This window comes from Poecilia mexicana, unplaced genomic scaffold (genome assembly GCF_051168715.1).
Source record: "Poecilia mexicana isolate PSO_F unplaced genomic scaffold, ASM5116871v1 scaffold_23, whole genome shotgun sequence".
NCBI lineage: Eukaryota > Metazoa > Chordata > Actinopteri > Cyprinodontiformes > Poeciliidae > Poecilia > Poecilia mexicana.
Genome location: NW_028263392.1, coordinates 8,846,739 through 8,867,671, shown reverse-complemented (window position 1 = coordinate 8,867,671; position 20,933 = coordinate 8,846,739). Strand labels below are relative to the sequence as shown.

Genomic DNA, 20,933 nt, shown 5'->3' with positions numbered 1-20,933 from the left:
TTTCGTCATGACATAGCAGCGATTAAGCTGTACTGAAGTACAACGATTATAAACTGACAACTCATAACATTATGAATTTCATCATACAACCCTTATTCATATAGTACTAATTTGCTTATAAATAAATATATAACGATAATAAAACAAACTTAACAAAACTTTACATTTACGAGCGTACAGGTGGTGCATTGATGACCAAAAAAGAAAAACTAACTAAATTAATTTATAACACATAACATAAAGACTGTATGGGGTTACTTTTGACCCATATTGTAGATGAAAAGGTTTAAAAAAGTGCCCAGCTATTGTCCCTATAGGCCGGTTTCCTGCCAAAATGTGTCTAAAACTGGAGACAAATAGGGAGAAGACCCGTGGAAGTGGCATGAAGTCATTATTTTCGACAGCCCCTTATTTCTTTCTGCTGCTGCCTGGAGCTTTAGCAAAAACAAAGAGATTAAATGCAAGTGAAGAAGTTATTCTGACTTCAGTAGTTTTGTTTAAATGTCTGTCTTTTAACACACAGCAGATGCTACAGCCAGCTGCTTCCTGCTGGAAACTGCTGATGGCCCAGGAATGACAAAACAGAAAAGCAACCAAATTAGTAAAACATCTTTTTACAGTGTTAAAATGTCTTGCCTTCATGCTCTGTGAATTTCTGAACACTTTTACAAGGTACTGTACTTAATGTATATGGGTAAGATAAGTTATCAGGCAGGTAAATGTATTATAAAAACATTTTTTTTCCTCACTTATGCAGATTTGGTGTGTGTTTAAATGACGTTTTGCTCTTTTCTTAATGCACAGGAACCCCGAATAAACGATTCATCTCTGTGGGAACAACTCGCAAAAAAAGTAAACCACAATCAGGCAATTCATGTTTGTTTTTAATGAATATGAAAAACTTTGACACATTTTGTGGCACAAATGTACTGCAATAAGGTTTGGCGACACAATTAAACCTATAAAATACATATATAAATTAAATAAATAAAATTCTGGACAACGTTAACTCACACTGAGTACAGAACAAAGAGACTCGAATGTTTTTCCATCTAATGCACGTGGATTTCAAACGGTATAAACACGTGCAGTCGACGTGACAGAGCGGGGCAGGAGTTGCGATGAAAAGTTTGTGGCGACAGCTGATTTTGGAAATTTGTGGGGGGGGGGGTTTAACTCGCGTGTGCTTCGATTCAGTCTCTTTAGGTTCAAGTAAAAATGAATCACTACAAAAACGTGTTCTCGCTGAGGAGCGCTGCGTTCGGCTTCCCTCGAGTCCTGAGCGCCTCGTGTCATGGCTCTGGTTTTAGTTTATCACAAGACACTCAAGAGGAGGAACACACACTCACACACACTCACTCACTCACACAACTTCAGTCTGATCTAGGTCTGTATTTCTAAAGAATGTCAGAGTATTTAAAGTGTGTACAGACAGATTTTCTGTAAATATTTCAGCACTAACGTCTCAGTTCGTCTGGACGACGCACGGTCATCTGCGGCTGTTTCATCCTCGCCGTGAAGAGGAAGGATTTCACGACTCTGCAACAAGCAGAAATATAAAGTAAATGTCAAAAACAAGCTGGAAAATGATTACAAAAAGCCACGTGGATTAGCTGTACCTATGACTTCAGGCGCATCGTCAGTCAGCGAATCAGAGTTCATCACATACTTGGTGCCAAAGATCTGCACCAACTGCTCAAAATATTTGCACTCTTGTTTATCCCCTCTGAAGTACAGGAACAGAAAGGAATAATTGTAAGTAGTACAAAAACCTCGGCGGATAAGAGTCGTACAGTAGATTCTGCGCTTACTGTCGTCCCTCCAGGAACTGTCTGAAGTTGGCCCTCAGCCTCTTCACCCTGGACTGACACTGTTCAGGGGAGCGGAGGTAGCCCTGGCTGGCCATGACCTGAGATATCTGCTTGTAGATGCTTTTGTTCTTGTTGCCACCCTTCAGATTCTCCTGGATCTCAGCGCTGCCCCAGATGTCCAGCAGGGCCTCAGTCTCTCCGTCCCCCCAGGCCATCTTGGAGCTGTCGGCCAGCCAGTGGTTACCTGAAGCTATCGAGGAAGCACACAGAGACAGCAATGTTTCTCTGAGGAACAACGTCCATGTGGCATGAAATATGCAAAACTTTACTTGGGGGAGGAAAAAAGCAATTAAATGACAGATAAGGCGATTTAATTACTTTCCACATTGAGGGATTTTACAGTATAGACAAAACACAGTGCGAGATTATCAAGTGGAACAAAATGATGCATTTAAAATTTTTGTTTTACACATTAAAAGATGGAAAACTCTGTCACGCATTTGTATTCAGAACCACGTTTCGCTGCAGTTACAGTCTTGTGGTGTCATGTCTTTAAAATTCTTGCATGTCTTTAGACAGAAATATTTACTCGTTCTTTGCTAAATCTAAACTTTAAGAATGAACGATGGGGCTTTTTCTTAGCTGCACTCTGCGGTTGAGGGTTCAGAGAAATTTCACATCTTAAAAATCCATACTTATCTACCCAGGCTTCTGTTTAGAATACTGAGAAAACAGAGTCTGGAGGGAAGAAAGGAAGTGGAACAGGGCAAAAAGTAACAGAAGGAAAGACACAAGGTAAGGAAGCAGGAAGAAGAAATTGCATAAGAAAGGAAGGAAGAAATTTCTTCCTCCCTTATGAAAAACACAAAGGAGCGCAATGACAATTTAAAATGCAAAGACCAGAAAAAAAGTGGTATTGGACACAGATCAAGGAAGGAAAATAGGAACTTTTAGACTATGGAATAAGGAATAAACTCTGAAGATGCTAACATTCTCCATACAATTTCTTTCCCCTTTCTTTTCCAGAATGACCCTGAAGTTGCCCTGTCAATAGAGTGGAGTGGATCTTATTTATAAAGAGGGTAGAATACAAATTCATTCCCCACTTTTCAGATTTTTGCTTTGCAAAACGTGCTAAAAAGAAAAACGTCCTCACAAATATTCACTGCCAGTGCCATCTCTTAAGGTACTTAGTCAGAAAAATGTCTCCATTTTACCTTTCGCCTGGTGCGCTTCAGAAGCAAACTCATCCGCTTCGTCCACGGTGAACGGGTTGACAGCAGAGTCATCCATGTTCAGGTCCTTCCTAAAGATTTTGTCCATTTCATTGAAGAATTTGAATTCTTCCCTGGATTTAAAGGGAAATAAAACACAAAATCATCAGCAAACAACCAAACGACAAACACAGTGTTACAGTTTGACTCACTTTTCGTGGACAAAGCTGTATTTAAGGCGCTTCATGCGGGTGTAGCACTGCTCGGTGGTCCTGATGAAGCCGTGGTTGCTCAGCTTCTCTGAGATGTACTCAAACACGTGTCGGTTCTTCAGGCAGCCCCTCAGGGTGAGCTGGACGCTGTCCTCACCCCAGATCTCCAGGAGGGTGCGAGTCTCAAGGTCGGACCAGGGCGTCTTTCTGCTCATGTCCGTCAGGATGTGGCTGGTCGAGGGCTGCTCGTCTAAAACAAGGAAAAACCCTGAATTTTTAAAGATTTCTTTGTCGAAACAAGAAGGCTTCATCGCACTGATACGTACACATCACAGGATCGTGGTCCATAAGAGGCTCTACGGCGGAATCAGTGGTCGAACCGTCTACGTCTGCGAACGCCAGTTCGTTGCCGAGCACCGGGGCAAGGAGGTCGAAGTATCGAAACACCGCCGGCCGCCCTCCGTTTCTGGAAATCATGGATTTCTTTTAAATACGCAGGAAAATGAAAACAATAAAAAAAAACAAAACAAAAAAAAAAACAACAACAAAATGATCCGCTTCCTGTACCTGCGGCTGTTGCAGTAGCGCCTGTACGTCTTCTTCAGCCGCTTGATCCTCAGCTGGCACTGCTCCGCCGTCCTCAGGTAGCCGTAGGAGGCCAGCTTCTCGGATATGTCCTCGTACACGTGGCCGTTGCGCATGGAGTTCTTCAGGCTGTGCTGCACGTCGTTGGCGGCCCACACCTCGACGAGGGCCACCGTCTCCTCCTCCGACCACGGCGCGTTCGTCTGTTCATCTGAAGAGCCTGCAGGCGGACGAGACATCCGGAGATCCGTGGGACGTTGCCGCTTGTTCCAAAGCGACGGGAACGCACGTACGTTTAGAGGCGGTACCTGGATCCACGGCGACTTGATCGTCCCGCTCGTCAAACTCGTCGATGCTCATGGCCTCCTGGCCCAGGATCTGCTCCAGCTGGTGGTAGAACTTGTAATCCATTTTTCTCCCACTCCTAGAAAGAGCAAATTGATTTTTTTATTTTTGTCAATTGTCTCAAAAAAGGGTAGACATAGAATCTGGAAAAAAAAAAATCACCGTATTTTTCCAAGTTGCGAAGAATTCGGAGAAAGAAAATATCTACTCTCCTTCCTCATAGGAATCAGCATTTAATGCATCATTTGTTATGCTAAATTTCTTATTATGATCTGAAGTTTTTTTTTTTTTCTTTCACAAGAAATTTCAATTAATGACGTTTAAATTCCTCCCCAAAATGTCAGTATTGTTGGGCAATTTTTTCCACTGTTTGTTCAATGAGAGCTTTAAAAAACATAAATAAATCAGGAAGTACGATTAAATGTGTAGTTTCTTCTTTTTTTGTCATTCCTTCCAGTGTATGTTTTTTTCTAGCCTACATATAGAAAACCTGAATATAGATGGATCAAAATGCAGAAATATCTGTCATATATCTACAGTAAAAGATTATGTTTAAGGTTTTTAAAGGACTGAGGAGAACAGGCGAACAGAGAGGAAGATCTCACTTCTTCCTGTCGTAGCACTGCCGGAAGTTGATCCTCAGCGACTTGACTTTGGAGCGGCACTGCTCCGGGGGTTTGGAGAAGCCGAGGTCGTGCAGCCGCTCCGAGATCTCGGCGTAAACGTGCCCGTTGTGGATGAAGCCCCTCAGGGCCCGCTGGATGTCCACGTCGCCCCAGATCTCGATAAGAGCCAGGGTTTCCTCGTCCGACCAGGTGTTGGTTGCTGGTTTTTCTGCCGACAGCTCCGGGCTCTCTCCATCTGGTGCAGAACAGGCAGCACTGGTTGTAACACTGTGTGACCTGTTGACTCCATGCCAGTAAAACCTAAGAAAAGTCACCTGAGTCTACAGTCATATAAGAGGTGAACACAAGAAAAAGTACGTAATTTTATTGAATTGTTATATGAATTGTTATGTAGATGTTTAGTGATTTAACCTGAAGTGATTATTGATTCTTTTTTTTTTTCATTTTAATTAGTTTTCAGTTTGCAAAAAAAAAAAAAAAAACTCAAATCAAACCCTGGAAAATAAAGAAAAACTGAGTTCAAACAAAGGCCTCAAATCTCTGAAAGGAATCACATGAATATTGAAGATAACTTCAATATTAAATTACGCAACGATGTGCCATCAGACTTTGTATTTAGTTTGTAATATATTGGGGGTAATCTATTAAAGAGTTGAAAGTCTTAACAAGCTGCAGCAAACCAAAGATTGTTATTTTTGTCTGTTCCACAAAACCCACAAGGCTTCCTTCTTCCTTCACAAAGTAAGATTTGCTCTTTAAATTAGAAAAGAAATTGAAGGAAATTTCCTTATTTGGGTGCATTTGGGTGAAAGTTAGCAAATTCTTCTGCATATTTATGAGGATTTTAAGAAGCTCCTACTACGATAAAAGCAGCACTTTACAAAGTATGTGGTCACCTGAGAGTTGGTAGTAATTCTGGGACTGCTGACCTTTTTTAGCAACAGGGAAGAAAAAACAAATGACATGGAGAATTTAGAGCCTTAGTGTATGAAGGTCGTGAAGTCCAGTGCCGTAAAACTACAGAAAGGGAAGAGGTCGCCCACCTCTCTCTGTTCCAGACTCTCCATTGGAGTCTTCTGATATTTCAATAGAGTCGGTTATGATGGCGGACGACGTCGACGGCTGCTTGTCCAGAATCTGCTCCAGCAGATCGTAGAATTTAAAGTCGACTCGGTCCGTCCCAGATGAGCTGCAGATATGAAACGAAGTTATGAGCACCTGAAATTTTTTTTTTTTTTAAATCACAACGATCGACAACGTTTCAGTTGTTTTCACCTCATGTTTTCTTTACACTGGCGGTAGGCGGCTTTCAGACGCTTGATCCTGGTGTGGCACTGCTCCGGGGTGCGGGAGTAACCGTTGGCATTCAGCTTCTCCGACACCTCGGTAAAGATGTGTCCGTTGTGCGGGTAGCGCCTCAAGCACTGCTGCATCTGAACAGTAAAGCAGCTTTAGAGATGTGGCTTCGAGAAGCAGCTAAACAACGTATTCGGTTAATAAAAAACTGGGTTTAGACCAGTTAATGGGAGTAATGTGGATCTTGCATGAACAAACTGGGCTCTCTACCTGAGGGTCACCCCAAACCTCCAGGAGGATGATGGTCTCTTTGTCGGACCACGGCACTTTCTTTCGGTCCTCCTGAACTCCCAGAGCAGACTCTGGAGACACAAACATTAACCCGGGATTATTATCAGCACTTATGCTAGCAGCTGCGTCTCTCAGTCGGGGTCGATCAGTTCGAATTTTCCATGTAGAAATGACTCGGGAGTCTGCAGGGAGAAAGACTGGTTCACTAGTGGAAAATATTCAGGATTGTTGACATTCCTTCCAGGAGCGGAGAGTCCCAGCAAATTCCACACGTAGATCAAAATGCTGAGCGGTCAGAAAATTTCCAAAAATAATCCGAGCGGAGCACAAAGAGTCGGTTCTGTTGGGAAAAAACTTTGTGGGAATCTGAGCAAAGTTTGCATTTGAAGTGTTGCTTCCTAGGGGAAAACACCCTAATTCAGGAAACAAAAAAAAAATTGTTTGGTGCAGGACTTTGAAAATAAACATTGCAATTTCTGGAAAGTATGGATTTTAGGTAGGAATGCGGATCACGACTTTGATCTGAAATATCATAGGTGATTTATTTTCAACGTCTTTTGATTGGTTGTTGTTGTGTAAGAACAATTTCCCATCCTGTCAGCAAGTTTTGACATGAAACCTGGTTCCAACCGGCAACTTCCAGGAAAACTAGAAAAATCCTGGCTAAAGAAAAACAAGCTCTGCTGGGAATGCCGTGGTTGAAGAGGTCAAAGGTTAAACTGCATGTCTCCATGACAGCCAGAGACCGCTCCTCTCTGGGCCATTCTGATGAAAGCGCTCCGAGCTTATCTACGTCAGCGGATGCAAAAAACAATCCTGGGTTCACTGAGAACCGCCTGCAGCAGCAAAGGCTGGAAACCGGCAGCAGCCATCACCGAGAAGATAAACGTAGGATCTGCGTTTATCTTGCTCGTCTTGAGGAAACAAGAAAGCTTCAGTAAATCTCGAGCTGCTCCGTTTGTGTAACTAAAGAGCTGTGAAAAAGAGTTTTCTCTCCTCCAGATTTCTTCTGTTTCTTCTTTATTTGCAGGCGATTTTAAGCTGAGTTTATGCAAAATGTAGGGCTAAAGAATTGAATTCATTTATTAAAGGGGGGGAAAAAGTTATCAAAAACCCTAATATGGCTCCTTGTGAAAAAGTAACAACCACAAAACGTAGATAAGATCCAAACTAATACTTAAAAGAGAAGGTAAGAGTCTATTGTTGTGTAAGAACGATTTCACATCCTGTCAGCAACTTTTGACGTAAAACCTGGTTCCAACCGGCAACTTCCAGGAAACCAGAAAAATCCTGGCAAAAGAAAAACAAGCTCTGCTGGGAATGCCGTGGTTGCAGGTATTCGATTTAGAGAGTAATTCAGTGGGTGAAGAATGTAAACTTTACAGTATTATATTACTAATCAATAAATTAGTTTATCAACAGATAAAATGGCAGGCCAAATTAGACGGACTTCTGCATGTTTATTAAAGATAATTATAAACCTTTTACCGATGTTATGGTGACTGAAGGAAGGAAAGTCGCCGTCGTCGTCCTTCATCGACATGTCGTCCAGCTGCATCACCGACTGGAAGTCCTTGACTAAAATCCTTCCCAGCTCATTGTAAAACTTGCACTGAACTTGTTCCTGTCCTTTCAAACTAGAAAATATCAACAGAAGAAAGGCACATTTAAATATCACAGAGAACATCACACATGCTCCTTTCATCCCTCCCTGTGCGAGGGGACGTACTTGTTTTGGTAGCACTGCCTGAAGCTGGATTTGAGCCGTTTCAGTCTCGTCTGGCACTGCTCCGGCGTGCGGGAAAAGCCCAGGGCGGCCATCTTGCTGGATATGATGGAGAAAAGGTGTCCCGTTCGGTTCCCCCTCAGGTCCTGCTGCATTTTGTCGGTGCTCCAAATGTTGATGAGGGCCAGGGTCTCCATGTCTGTCCACGGCACACTTCGAGTTCCTGGCACGACAAAAGCAGCTGGGTGAAAAACGACCGGTTTGCTTCTCTTTCGCAATATTCAGGTTTGCAGGTTGGAGAAAAGGACTAACACTTTAAATTTCTCATTAAATAAACTGAGATTAAAACGAATTACGCGAATGCAACATTGTACCGATTTCCAGCTGGCCGGAGTGTCCGATAAACTGCAAGTCTTCTTCGCCGTCTTGGGTGTCGTCGTCGTCGTCGACGACTTCCTCCACGTCGTAGGTTATCTCGGGGAGAGACGAGGCGGACGACGAGCCGATGATCTGCTCAAGCTTTGAGTAAAATTTATGGTCCGGCCTTGAGTTCCCTCTGATGGTAGATAAGGAACGAGCGTTTTTTTTTTTTCTTTATGCAGATCACTCACATTTTCTCCAATGCTTCATAAATGAAAGAGGAGCGTTACTTGAGGCTCTGGCGGAAGCATTTCTTCAGTCGTTTGATCCTCGTCTGGCACTGCTCCACAGTCCTCATGTAGCCCCTCTCGGCCATCTTCTGCGCGATTTGAGTAAATATGTGGCGGTTCTTCAAGCAGCCCTTCAAGGCCTGCTGCACCGAATCCTTCCCCCAGATGTCAAGCAGATGGAGCGTCTCTTCATCTGACCAGGGGACCTTTGAGTCCATCAGAACGGGGAAGGAACGTTCCTGAGAGTCTAAAATTAGACACAGCCCATTCAGTGGCTGGTTTATTTAACAGTCGAAACTCTGCACACATAAACGGCACAAACCTGTATATTCTCCCCATATGGAGATCAGGGGAGATTCACCTGAATTCTCATCATCCACTGAGGAGTTTCTGCAAAAGTGGGGGGGGGGAAAAAAACTACAAACATGAAACATGCATTTCATGCGTTATTTAAGAAACGAACTAAGCACGTCTGTTTTTCTCTTACAGGACGGCCGAAGCCTCGGCGTTGTGCTTCCTGGGAACGTCCACGCCTCCGCTCAGCTTCCTCTTTCTCGAGCTCTGAGAGCCCAGCAAGCTGTGGGCGCTCTCGCTGGCCTCCGAGTCCGAGTCCGCCCCCTCGTTGGAAACGGTGAGGTCAATGGTTTCGCTGCACGGCCGCGTCGCGCTCGACATTTTCCGTTCCTGAGAAGTGTTCATGTTCCTGACCTGCAGCTGCCAAGCGCCAGACTCCCGCTCCTCCCTCAGCTTCTGTCTCAGCGCGTCAGAAGCCCTCGTGCTCGGCTTCTCGTGGCCGCTGGTGTTGCTCGCGGCTCCAAGATGTGCTGGAGGGGTCGAGTCTTTCGCTTGGGCAGGAGACTCGGAGGTGGCTTTAATGACGGGTCTGGTTCCAGGAGGCAGCGAGAGGGAGGAGAGGATGCAGTCATCCATTGGTAAAAGTTCTGGATCTGCAGGGTAATAATAATAATAATAATAATAATTATAATAACAATAATAAAAAGTGACCAAAGTTTGGTTGAAATCTAGCGTTTCGCTTTGATAAATCAAAGTCCCACCTTTTTCTTCAAAATGGCCGAGGTTCTTGTGGTGATCAAGTAAAGCCTTCATGTCATCTGGTGGGAAAAATGTTCGTAAACAGTCTTCAAGAAATGTAGGGACGTCTGTCAGCAAAGCTGCCAACTGAGAAGAGAGATTACATTAGTGCATTTATTACACATTGTTGTTGTTTTTTTTTGTTTTCATTTTTGATAGCCGAAAGAAACAATTGTTTTGCAGCTTCCAGGTCGTCCATGACCATGAAAATGTCTCTGGATTGTGGAAGATTCATCCTAAGCATCTGTTTCTTTACAATCTGCAAAATCTTCTACAATCTGGTGGGTTTTATTTTATTTTTAATGTTGTGGTGTTGTCTTAGTCTGATTTAGATGCACTGCATTGGATGAAAATTAAAATTGCATTTAAAATCATCCAATTACACTTAAACAGCCTAAATTTAAAAGATAGGTGTAATCAGTGTTGCCTATTTAACGCGGTGATTTCCTATGCTGAGATGACTAACAGGGTTTGTGATTGTGCTTCTCTCCAGAGGCTCTCTGCTACAAAAAGAAGGATTATGAGGAAGAGTCTACTGGGACAGTGTGGCCGATCTGCTCCCAGTTAACCATCCTCCTCCTTTCATCACACCTGAGCCCTCAGTGCTCAGGATACATCACACAGTTTGGATTAAAGGAGACAAAAATGTGTCACATTTGGCTTTGGACCATCAATGTACTGGAGTCAAATGCAACACGCTGAAGCTTGTGGTTAATAATGTCTTCTGTGCTCCAGATGAAGTAACAAAGCACCTGGTTGAAGTCTGGAATAGGCATTAGCTCATCCAGTCTTGATATGAACTCCCACACCAGCATCTCGAGGGCAGCGTCATACTTTGGGCCGAAATACACCGGGAAGATTTCCTGCAACAGAAACGAGCGTCAAGTCAACAGGAGGATTCACTTGGGAGAAACAGCTAACACCATTGCTAAATATGTATTTTTTTTAATTTTATTTAGCTCCAACCAGTGCGAAGCAGGCCGCAAATTAAATCCAAACATCAAAGATATAAATCGGTTTAAGAAGGAGATTCACTGAATCTACTAAATCATTTTTAGTTTAACAAGGATAAACATTGCAATCAGTGGTTTTCAAGTTAACAAGACGTGCAGAATAGAGCACCGGTGGAGGATTTGATCTTTGCTTCCCATGTGAATGCGATGCTTAATCACCAGTGAAAAATCAGGAAGAAAAGCCGTCAGACATTTTGTTTTGCATCATTCCATGTATGCTGTTTTTATGCATGGGCCTTTTTCTAAATAAATATAAAGAATAAGAATATTTACAAGTCAACTGTGGCAATAATTACAACCCAATGTGGTCGTCAACTCTTAGCTTTTGGTGTTCTGGGGATAGAACTGTGTGGCTTCAGTAGTGTTACGCTCTGGGCTCCAAAATGTGGCCTTAACAGTCCAGCGCTCTATAAATCATCAGTGCGTGAGATGGAGGAATGCAGAGCGCGCATAAGGAGCATGTACTCGATACTGCCTGCAGTCAGCAGCGTGCTACGTGAATCTGTGCTACGACTGCTGTCATAAGATGCTTGTTTTTTTAAATATGTAAATTTGAGCATGCAGTTGGCCTTTCTGTGACTGGTGGAGCCACGAGATGGACAAGTACAGCTGCCTCCCCCCATTTAAGTGTTAAATATCTAAGTCTAATCTAAAAACACGTCGAAGATAAATTATTGTAAATTGTTCAACTGTGGGTTTTAGCTGCCGGAGGTCCGATGAAGACGGATCATTTTCATGTTGTGGACTAAATTCATCACCTTAAATTCCTGTTCGTTCCCAAAGAAAGTTTCAAGCTGTAAACATTTCCTGAAATTTTGCAGCCCTAACGAGCCATCCGTATCGAAACAGAACCAAAACACGCATTCAGTTTGCTAAAGTATTGAACTTCAGCAGACTGCAGAAAGCATGTAAAGAGCCAGACGCAACTTTAGAAAAGAAATTAAAAAGCTATGACCGTTTTAGGCAACGTGCTAGCAGAATATTAAAGTCGCTTCCTTAACATGCAGAAGCAGCATATTAACCTGCAGAAAGCCCTAACAAGTCGTAACAAAAGTAAAAACAAAGGTGAGTCAAGTGCTATATAATAAATTTATTGCAACTTAAAAGTACTAATATCCATAGCATTCATTTAAAGCAAACACAAACTGAAACATGTCATCCACAGATGTTGACATAAGCGAGAGGTCTTACTTGGAAAAAATATTTCCTCTCAGATGGATCTTCAAGTAATGAGTGCACCAGCTCAACAAAGTTCACCTCAGACTCCTCCACCTGGTTTATGGTTACCTGAAAAAAGGAAAAACAACAACAACAACAAACAGATAAGTTGAAAACTGCAGATGTGACTCAACTAACTGGGAGTCCTGGATTGCTCACATGGTGATCCTTGGCTGTGCTGACCGGAGCTTTTATCCTGTCCAGATGTGGCTGAATGGTCTGCATGTCCACTGGGTGATCTCCTCGACAGAGCTCCAGGACCAACTAGTTACACAATGTAGGTCATTTTACCGTTCGTAAAAGGTTACTACAGAGAATATAAGTACGGATGTACAGGTGGTTCAAATTAACTAAACAAATACAGTTTGAAGAACCAAGTTGATGCTGATTTTATGCTTTATTTAAAAACAGCATCAGCAACATGAGTGCAGTATTTATTATGCATCATTAATCAAGAAAAAAGAAAGAAAAAGAAAAAAACCCTCTACTGACCCTGGCCCTAAGGCCCAGGATGAGCTGAGCCCTCTGACTATAGCTCATCAGCTCTGGGACCAGCTCCGTCACCATGGTAACAAACTCCTCTAGCATCCCATAGTGATCCACGAGTCCCCGCTGCACGACTTGCCACACTGCAGCCGACAGGAGCTGCAAGGGTGGGGCCAGGAGCCGCAGATAACGGACAGGGAGATCATTACCTGGAGACAAAACACGACGACGTCAACAAATACACCTCAGAATATTTAAAGAAGTTGTGTAAAATACCTCAGAGCTCAGAAAATTATTTAGAAACGCACCTGATGGAAATGAAAATCAATTGAATATGTGATCTTTGCAATTAAAGAAATATTATCTGCCGGTATATATTTTAATTTAAAGGAAAATAATCATAATGTTTGAGGCAATTGGCTCAAAATATGTTAAGATGTGTCACTGAAAACCACTTGTTTTAATTCCGAAAATAAATAAATACATCCAACAACACACTGTAATGCTAGTAGTGGAGTTGCAGTGAGTATTCCTACACCTTGAACTTTTCCACATTTTGACATGTTACAACCACAAACCTTTGTAAGATTGAGATACCACATCATTTTTAACAGTATACGTAATTGAAAATTCGGAAATTGCGGGCACACCTAAGCAAAATCTAGTTCAACCAACTGTCTTCAGTGTGTGTCAAATGTTAAAATGACAACATTCTCATATGTGTCTCCGTCACTCTGTGACCTTTAGCATTTTGGCACAATGCCATTAGTGTCAGGTGTTTGCTTAGTAAGCATCTAAAGTGTCAACGTTAGCAAACGACACCAAAAGTGAGGCGTGGTGGTGGCAGCGTCATTCTGTGGGGGAAGCTGTTTTCAGCAGAGACAAGGTTGCAAGCCAGACTGGGCGAGATGATTACACAGAATAATCCTGGAATTAATAGCACGTTAGACCTAAACGCAACTGGTACTGAAAGCTTGCAAAACGCTTGCAAAAAGGGCAGAAGTTCAGCTACCAGCAGGACAACGACCCTAAACAAAGGTTTAGAAAAAAGCATACTCATGCGTTAGTGTGGCCCAGTCAAAGTCCAAATATAAATCCAATTGAGAGTCCTGGACGAGACTTGGAGAAAGCTTATCACGGAAACTCTGCGTCCAGTGAGACTGAGCTTAAGTCATTCCAGCCACAGAAGAATTGGACGTTTTTAAGTGCAAAGCCAGCAGGAAGAGCCTGAAAAGACTTGCAGCCGTGGTGGCAATGGAAGATGGTTTCTCCAAAGTAATGACCCGGTGGAGTCTGAATGCAAATGCACATCATGCATTTAAGCATTTTAACAGTGGAAATTTGAAAAGTATTAGTCAATTCGCCTTCGCTTCACAATCATGCACGGAAACCCAATAAAAATACTCTGAAATTTGTGATTGTAACATGAAAAAAAAAAAAAAAAAAAAAAAGAGGAGACAATATTCAAGAGCTATGGATGCTAGCAAGATGCATCTACTCATGGTTGCATCCTGAGTCTACAACCTCCTCCGGAAGCCTGAAATGATCCATCTAGGAGCACAGCACGCATAAGTGAACTCACAGTGGAGAATTACTGCGTAAAATAATGATATGACAGCATCCAGCACAAACTCCTCCGACTGTTGTACTGATGGCTTCATAGAGCTGTTGGGCTTTTGGCACAAATATGGGAGGAAAAAAAAAACACTGAATAATGCTGTGATCGGCATGGAAGGGAAGAATATGGCACACAAATATTCAGCCAAACAGATGCATGCCCCAAGGAGGGGAGGGAATAAAACGGCATTCACCTCCCATCACTATTAGCAAAGATCGGGTTGTGTATTCATAAATAATATAAATGGCAGTGATGAGAACAAAAGCAGTTATTTACTCTATTCCTGTGAATCTCGTAGTAGCCAGTAGTCGCCAGCACAAAATCCAGCATAATAAAACAGTAAACATTTGGATTATTTTTGAGGAGGATGCACGCACCTCGGCTGTTTCCACTTTCCGCTCCGCGTTTTATTTCCATTTAGCAGCTGACCGAAAGGGAAAAATGCACGGCCCTGGATCTCGCCCTCGGATTGTGGTTGCTACAGAAAATGAACGGGGAAGGAGAGAAAGACACAGAGAGCAAGCCTTATGAGATAGCTTTATAAATAAATCCAAATTTTTTGATAAGTGTGTCAACCATCTGCGATCGACAACCCATGAAAAGGAGGTGCGGTTTTTCTGGACGCATGAAAAACCTCCTGAATTTTGTCTTGGACTCGGATTATGAGCAGAACAATGGTTCCTGGTCTCATCCGCCTCAGTCCAGATCATGGCAAACCCTCTTTCCTGGTTGGTTGACGAAGACCGGATCGACCAAGCAATTCTGCTCATTCACCGCTAGATGGTGACAAAAAGGCTCTGTTTAAGTCAGCTTTTATTAGCGTGCTTTAATTAAAGGCAATAAAAAAAGAGACGCGGTGCTCGAGCAAACAAGCTAATTAAGAATAAATACATAAAATAACTCATATTTTAATGTAAAATAAAAACCCTCGTTTGTTGTCTTTAGATAAGTGAATTTTAATGAGGCAAGAAAAAAAAACCCACTAACATACTGAAAAGTGATACTTTTAAAAATAGAAGTAAACCTTAACACGCAAAAAACACAAAACTCTAGCGGTGGAAGAAAAGATAATCAGTTTTATTATCTGCGGTTTACTTTTAGCTATCTGAAAAATTGACATTTTATAGACATTTCAAAGTAACAATAGTAAGAATTGGGGAAATGTTAAAACTAACTATACAACTCCTTAAAAAACTGAAAAGAAATGAAGTTCAGTGAATGAAGAACTCGTTTTTATTTTCTGTAGATAAAACACAACATAAAAAACATTTAATAATGCCATAATGTAATGTTGCAAACTTAAACTTAACCAAATAAAAAGAACTATGTTAAAAATAATGACAAAAATAACAAAAAAAAGTTATTGGTATGTCATTTTGCTCAGGGAGGCACAGACTACAGTGCATTAGTTTATTTGTATTATCAGTGGTTATAGGCGCCTCCTGTGGTGTGTAGAGTGTCACCATTTGTTTGGAGATGTTAGAAACTATTTTTAATTTGATCAAATCCTTGGTATCAACCTAAAGCAGTTAATATAAAAGAAGGCCAGTATGCCTCTCAAGACACAACCACAAAGACAGTATCCAGAGCAGCGACCACGCACAAAAACGTCCATAAAAGTTTTGCTGTAATAAAAAACCAACCTAAAATGCATACCAGTGCAGTTTCAGTCCTGTGCTGCTGAAGAAAAGCATCCCCACAGCATGATGCTGCCACCGTTTGTCAGCATGGCGATGATGGGGTCAGAGTGTCCCACCATGTGACAAACTGAACAGGACTTCTTATGAAAGGTGGATTAATAGAGAGCTCCGTTGTCCTCAATAATGTTCTCTTATCTGACCAATGGCGGGTTGAGCCACATGGTTCGGATCCGAGAAAAAGGGTCGGAATTCCCATCACCGGTCCAAATTCCTCCAATTTCCAAAAGGCAATAAGAGCGCTTCGCCATTCACACGTTCTGCGCATGTGTCCGATCCGTGTGTCAAGATGGAGGCCGACATTGAGGAGACGCCGGAAGCAGCGGTCAGTCTAGAAGACGCCGCCCACCCAAAACACACTGACGGCGCTACGGGAGGCCGACGCGGAGGGAAGTCGTCGAAAGCCTGGGAGAAGATAAAAGGCGTTCGGGAAGTATGGAAACTTCTCAAGGCAATAAGAAAATAAGAAAGAAAGAAAATAAGCACTGCAGCGAAACTGAATTACTGCTTTCGAGATTGACAAGTGGGTAACCAGAGAGAAGATGGAGCAACAACAAAACTCAAACTCAAATACATACATAAATAAACTACTTGTAGTTAATGTGTCGTCTTTTCTAATTTGATGAGACGGATATATGAAATCGCTAATTGCTTTATTTATCCACCCCATGGTGACACTGACACATGGTTATGGCGGCATCATTCTATGGGCATACAGAAAGGGAAAAATAAAGTCAAAATTGTCAAAGTTCAAGGGAAGCTGTAGTTCAATCCAGGAGTTTTCAGAAAGACAAGCATAATCATCAAATACATAGATGTCCATAGCTGGAATGTGATGTAAAAAAAAAAAAAGTGTATAAATACATTCACAAGGCACTGCAGCTATCAGCAAAAAAAACTCCTCCATGTTAATAACTATTGTCCATTTTTTTTTAGAACCCACCAAAAATGCACTGGATTGCTGTAACTGATTATAAATCAAAGTTTAAATAAGAAAATAACATGATAAAAGTGAGCATAAAATTTAAAAATGTGTTTTTAAATACACTGACATGTTCAATCAGGGGCTATTCTAAGATCTGACCTTTAGGGGTGCTTAGCCCCCAGCAGGGCTAAGACCCATGAGAAGATATTTGTTGGTGCGGTTTTCCAAATCTAACTGCTTATTTACATACATTCACAAACAAAATTAAGAGACATGTCAGTAATTCATAAAATAAAACAATCTGCAAAAAATCACTAAGCATAATATTTTTGCATTACAAATTGCCGTCTGAATAAAGGTGATGATGATACAAGTCTGCTCCCATATACTTGGTTAAAAAAATCTAGAATGGTCTTTACTGTTTTCTTTGGAGGCTGGTTTCTAGTCCAATTTTAGAGGGGCCCAGGTAGTCAGTGTTATTATAATTTCTTCAGAACCTCTCTTGGCCCCCATCTAGAACCGCCCCGGGGCTGCAGGTCTGGTGCATTTTTGCTTAGCATGATTTTTCTTCATTGATAGGAAGTCAGATTATCCAAACTAGTAAACCACATTAATAAAATATTAGTGAAATAATACATTAAATGATCACTGAACAATTATTCATAAAATATATCCACAATTCTGAATAAAAACACACAGAAAGTCCTAACAAACGTTTTTAATGTAGGAAATATTTATGTATTTACTGCTAATCTATTAGTATGATTTGTTCTTTAACCCTTGTGCGTGCGAGGACTGAGGCAAACGTTGAGGACTATGGCAAATGATACAAGTTTTACGTGTGTGGGGTCGGTTGGACCCCATTTTCACATACAAGGGTTAAATAGCCACTTATTTTGGCTAATGCTATTTATTAAATATCATCCAAACTCGACATCCTAAGCAAATAATCAAACCACCATAGTTAACAAAAACAAAATCAACAAAGTCAAACAAAATCACAACAAGAAACCGAATCAATCATAGCAAAATGTTCTGTACCATATCAGTCTCAGGAAATGATTGAGGATGAAGAGTCGCTGATGTCTGGTTCTAACCGGTCTGCAGTTCCTCTCCTGATCCGTTTTGTCTATCATAAGCAGCACACTGTGTGCCACGAGGGATACATTTTTTGTCGATCTTGCGTCTAGTGTCCGTTTCTAGGCAACCGTGACGCTCAGCGTCGGTGCGGAGCGTTGAGGGGGGTCCTTTAGCTCCCGCCACTAGAATTTAGCTGACCTTAATATTTCCTGTGTTTTATTTTGGTCATTATTGTTAAAGTTATGACCAAAACTTTAACAAGTTTTGGTCATAACTTATGACCAAGTTATAATAACTTGGTATAACAACTTGTTATAACAACTTGTTACATATATGTACGATAGGCGTGTCTTTCGGACAATTATGGATCGGTTCAATACATTTAACGGCCAAATATGGGACGACTAGTATTTTACGGGATGAGTGGCAACTCGATTCAGGGGTGCTGAGATACAGTTTTAGGAGTGCTAAAGCACCCCTAAAACGGCTAGAAACGCCACTGTGTTCAATACTATGTTTATTAAAATTCTTCTCCCCTCACTGTCTTCTGCAGGATCCTCTCTATCATCTTGTCATATTGCAGTTACCATGCCAATTTGTAGTATATAATTATAGATAATTTATTATTAATGAAGTTAATGAAGTTCAAGTTTATTTAGCTGAATCTGTCAAGAATTGTCAAGAAATGGCTCGACTGTGATGTAGATTTAAAAATCTATTTGTACATATCTACATCATATATCAATATCACATATCATGTGACTATTAAAGCTTAGTCACATGACACAGATTGCCATAAGTAAAAGCAATAATCTGCTAAGCCAATCACCTCCCTCTGACTGGTCTCATTTACATACAGATGTGCCCTCCAGGACGTACGGAGCAGCAGGGGCAAATCCAAACGTCAGCCAGCAAGACGAAAATTAAAAAGGTTTAGTTTGAATCTACACTGAAAGCAGACTCTGCTCATAAATCCAGCGTACCTTTTAGTAATGCGCATGCGCACATCGAGAAAGAGGAGGTGTTCTGCTTGTTGCCTAACACAGCTTCGGCCATGTGCTTCTCTTTAGGAAATATTCCGTGCAGTTTTCTAAAGAAGTATTAAAATATTAAAAAGGTACATTAGCTATAGGGACAAAATATCCCGCGGGAGACCAAATTTGTAGTCAAACAGTATTTGTAGTAATAGTGACGCTAAATGGGATTAATATCTTGTTTACAGTCTTAACTATATTGGAAACGACAAAAGTCATTTATGTTAATATGTTTGATTAACATAACAGCTTAATTAAATAAAATTTACCGTAAACTTCTGAGAAATAAAACACACAAAATGAAACTTGAACAGGTATGACGGATTTATAAGAAATCTGCTGAGTAAGAAGCATGTGACGTGACATCCATGCGCGCATTAAAGTAAGGTATGCGCATGCGCACATCTGACAATCACAACACCTGTTATTGACGTCAATCTGTGACGTATGACTCGGGCTTTGACTTTTCCGCCCAAGGATCACGTGATCAGCCGAGCTAATCACCTGCCTCTGATTGGTCTCATTTACATACAGATCTGCCTTCCAGGACGTACAGCTCCACCGCACCAGGGGCAACTCCTCCTCTTCCACCCGCGCCAGTTTCCTACCTTCCGCCTCCTCCGGGAAGGAGTAAAAAGTAAAAAGGCCTACATTCAAATACCGTATGTCAATAGGACTGTGACGTCACCTGCACCTGAATTAGCTCAGCTGGTCACGTGATCATCGGTTTTCAAAGTCAAAGCCCGAATCATACGTCACTGATTGACGTCACTGACCGACTCAAGCAGAGTCTTTGAATGTAGGCCCTCTGGGATCATTTGGTCACTAAATTTTTTTTTACTTTCGTCTTGTAGGCTGACGTTTGTAAGAACGAACCAGTTAGACTGGATAGAGGATAGAAAAGGTTATCCTTTCTTTCTTTTACCTCTCTCTCTGTCTATCCCTCTGTCGTTTTAGATCGAGGTTTTTCGCATAGACTGAAGATGAGGGTTCGTTCACAAATTTTGCCACACCAGACGAAAAAGAAAATTTTTAGTGCCAGGGCTGTTTCATAAGACTTTGTCTTGAAAGCCCCGTACCTTAAGCCTCCTGCGGGAAGGAGCCTTTCTTGCGGGAAGGCGCCTCCTGCCGGAAGGAGCCTCCTGCGGGAAGGCGTGAGGTATGGGGCTTTAAAGACCAAGTCTTTAAAACGGCCTCGGCACTAATACTTTTCTTTTTCGTCTGGTGTGGCAACACTTGTGAACGAACCCTTATCTTCGGTGTATGCTAAAACCTATATCTAAAAAGATAGAGGGATAGACGGAGAGAGAGGTAAAAGACAGAAAGGAAAACCTATTCTGACCTCTACTATCCGGTCAGACAGGTTCGTTCTTACAAATGTCAGCCTGCAAGACGGAAATAAAAAAGGTTTAATTTGAATCTACATTAAAAGCAGAATCTTTTCATGTAGATTCTGCTTTTAAGGTAGAATCTACATTAAAATATTCTACATTAAATATAATGTAGAATCCTTTATATATAAATAAAAACAATGCATCAAATATAATGCATCGTTTATATTTGATGCTTTATACATTGTGGTAATGCACATGCGCACATCGATGTTACGTTTCTTATAAGTCCGTGATATCTGTAGAAGTTTCATTTTGTGTGTTTTATTTCTCAGAAGTTTACTTTAAATTTGATTTAATTAAGCTGCTATGTTAATCAAACATTTAACATAAATGACTTTTGCTGTTTCCAATGTCATTACCATACTTTAACAAGACATTAGTCCTGTTTAGCGTCACTAGAAATACTGTTTTACTACAAATTTGGTCGGGATTTTTTGTCCCTATAGTTAATCTACCTTTTTAATATTTAATTACTTCTTTAGAAAACTGCACGGAATATGTCCTAAAACAAAAAGCACATGAATAACGCTGGATGCTGACCGAAGCTGTGTTAGGCAACTAGCAGAACAACACCTCTTGCTGGACACAGCTGAGAAATAAAACACACAAAATGAAACTTC

The 20,933-nt window shown here is 41.4% G+C and overlaps 1 protein-coding gene across 1 annotated transcript; it reads right to left on the bottom strand.

Annotated features, from left to right (window-relative positions):
• Nucleotides 1-866: 866 nt before the first annotated feature.
• Nucleotides 867-14,923, bottom strand: LOC106921117 (uncharacterized). Its single transcript, XM_014992587.2, has 24 exons — nucleotides 14,561-14,923; nucleotides 12,572-12,774; nucleotides 12,239-12,343; nucleotides 12,053-12,148; nucleotides 10,601-10,711; nucleotides 9,812-9,935; nucleotides 9,244-9,703; nucleotides 9,079-9,146; nucleotides 8,757-9,003; nucleotides 8,481-8,662; nucleotides 8,110-8,329; nucleotides 7,869-8,017; nucleotides 6,360-6,451; nucleotides 6,069-6,226; nucleotides 5,837-5,982; nucleotides 4,773-5,028; nucleotides 4,131-4,246; nucleotides 3,805-4,042; nucleotides 3,564-3,703; nucleotides 3,238-3,487; nucleotides 3,029-3,159; nucleotides 1,812-2,061; nucleotides 1,620-1,726; nucleotides 867-1,539 (listed from the first exon to the last, which is right to left on the bottom strand). Exons 1-24 carry the CDS (start codon nucleotides 14,598-14,600, stop codon nucleotides 1,532-1,534), a joined length of 3,897 nt encoding a protein of 1,298 aa, XP_014848073.2. The 5' UTR covers nucleotides 14,601-14,923; the 3' UTR covers nucleotides 867-1,531.
• Nucleotides 14,924-20,933: the final 6,010 nt, after the last annotated feature.

Coding starts and splice junctions, on each gene's coding strand:
- LOC106921117 (XM_014992587.2), bottom strand. CDS start 14,600: ATGGAAATAAAACGCGGAGCGGAAAGTGGAAACAGCCGAG. Junction 8,018..8,109: donor AGGCAGTGCTACCAAAACAA/GTACGTCCCCTC, acceptor GATATTTTCTAG/TTTGAAAGGACAGGAACAAG. Junction 4,043..4,130: donor TCAAGTCGCCGTGGATCCAG/GTACCGCCTCTA, acceptor GTCCGCCTGCAG/GCTCTTCAGATGAACAGACG.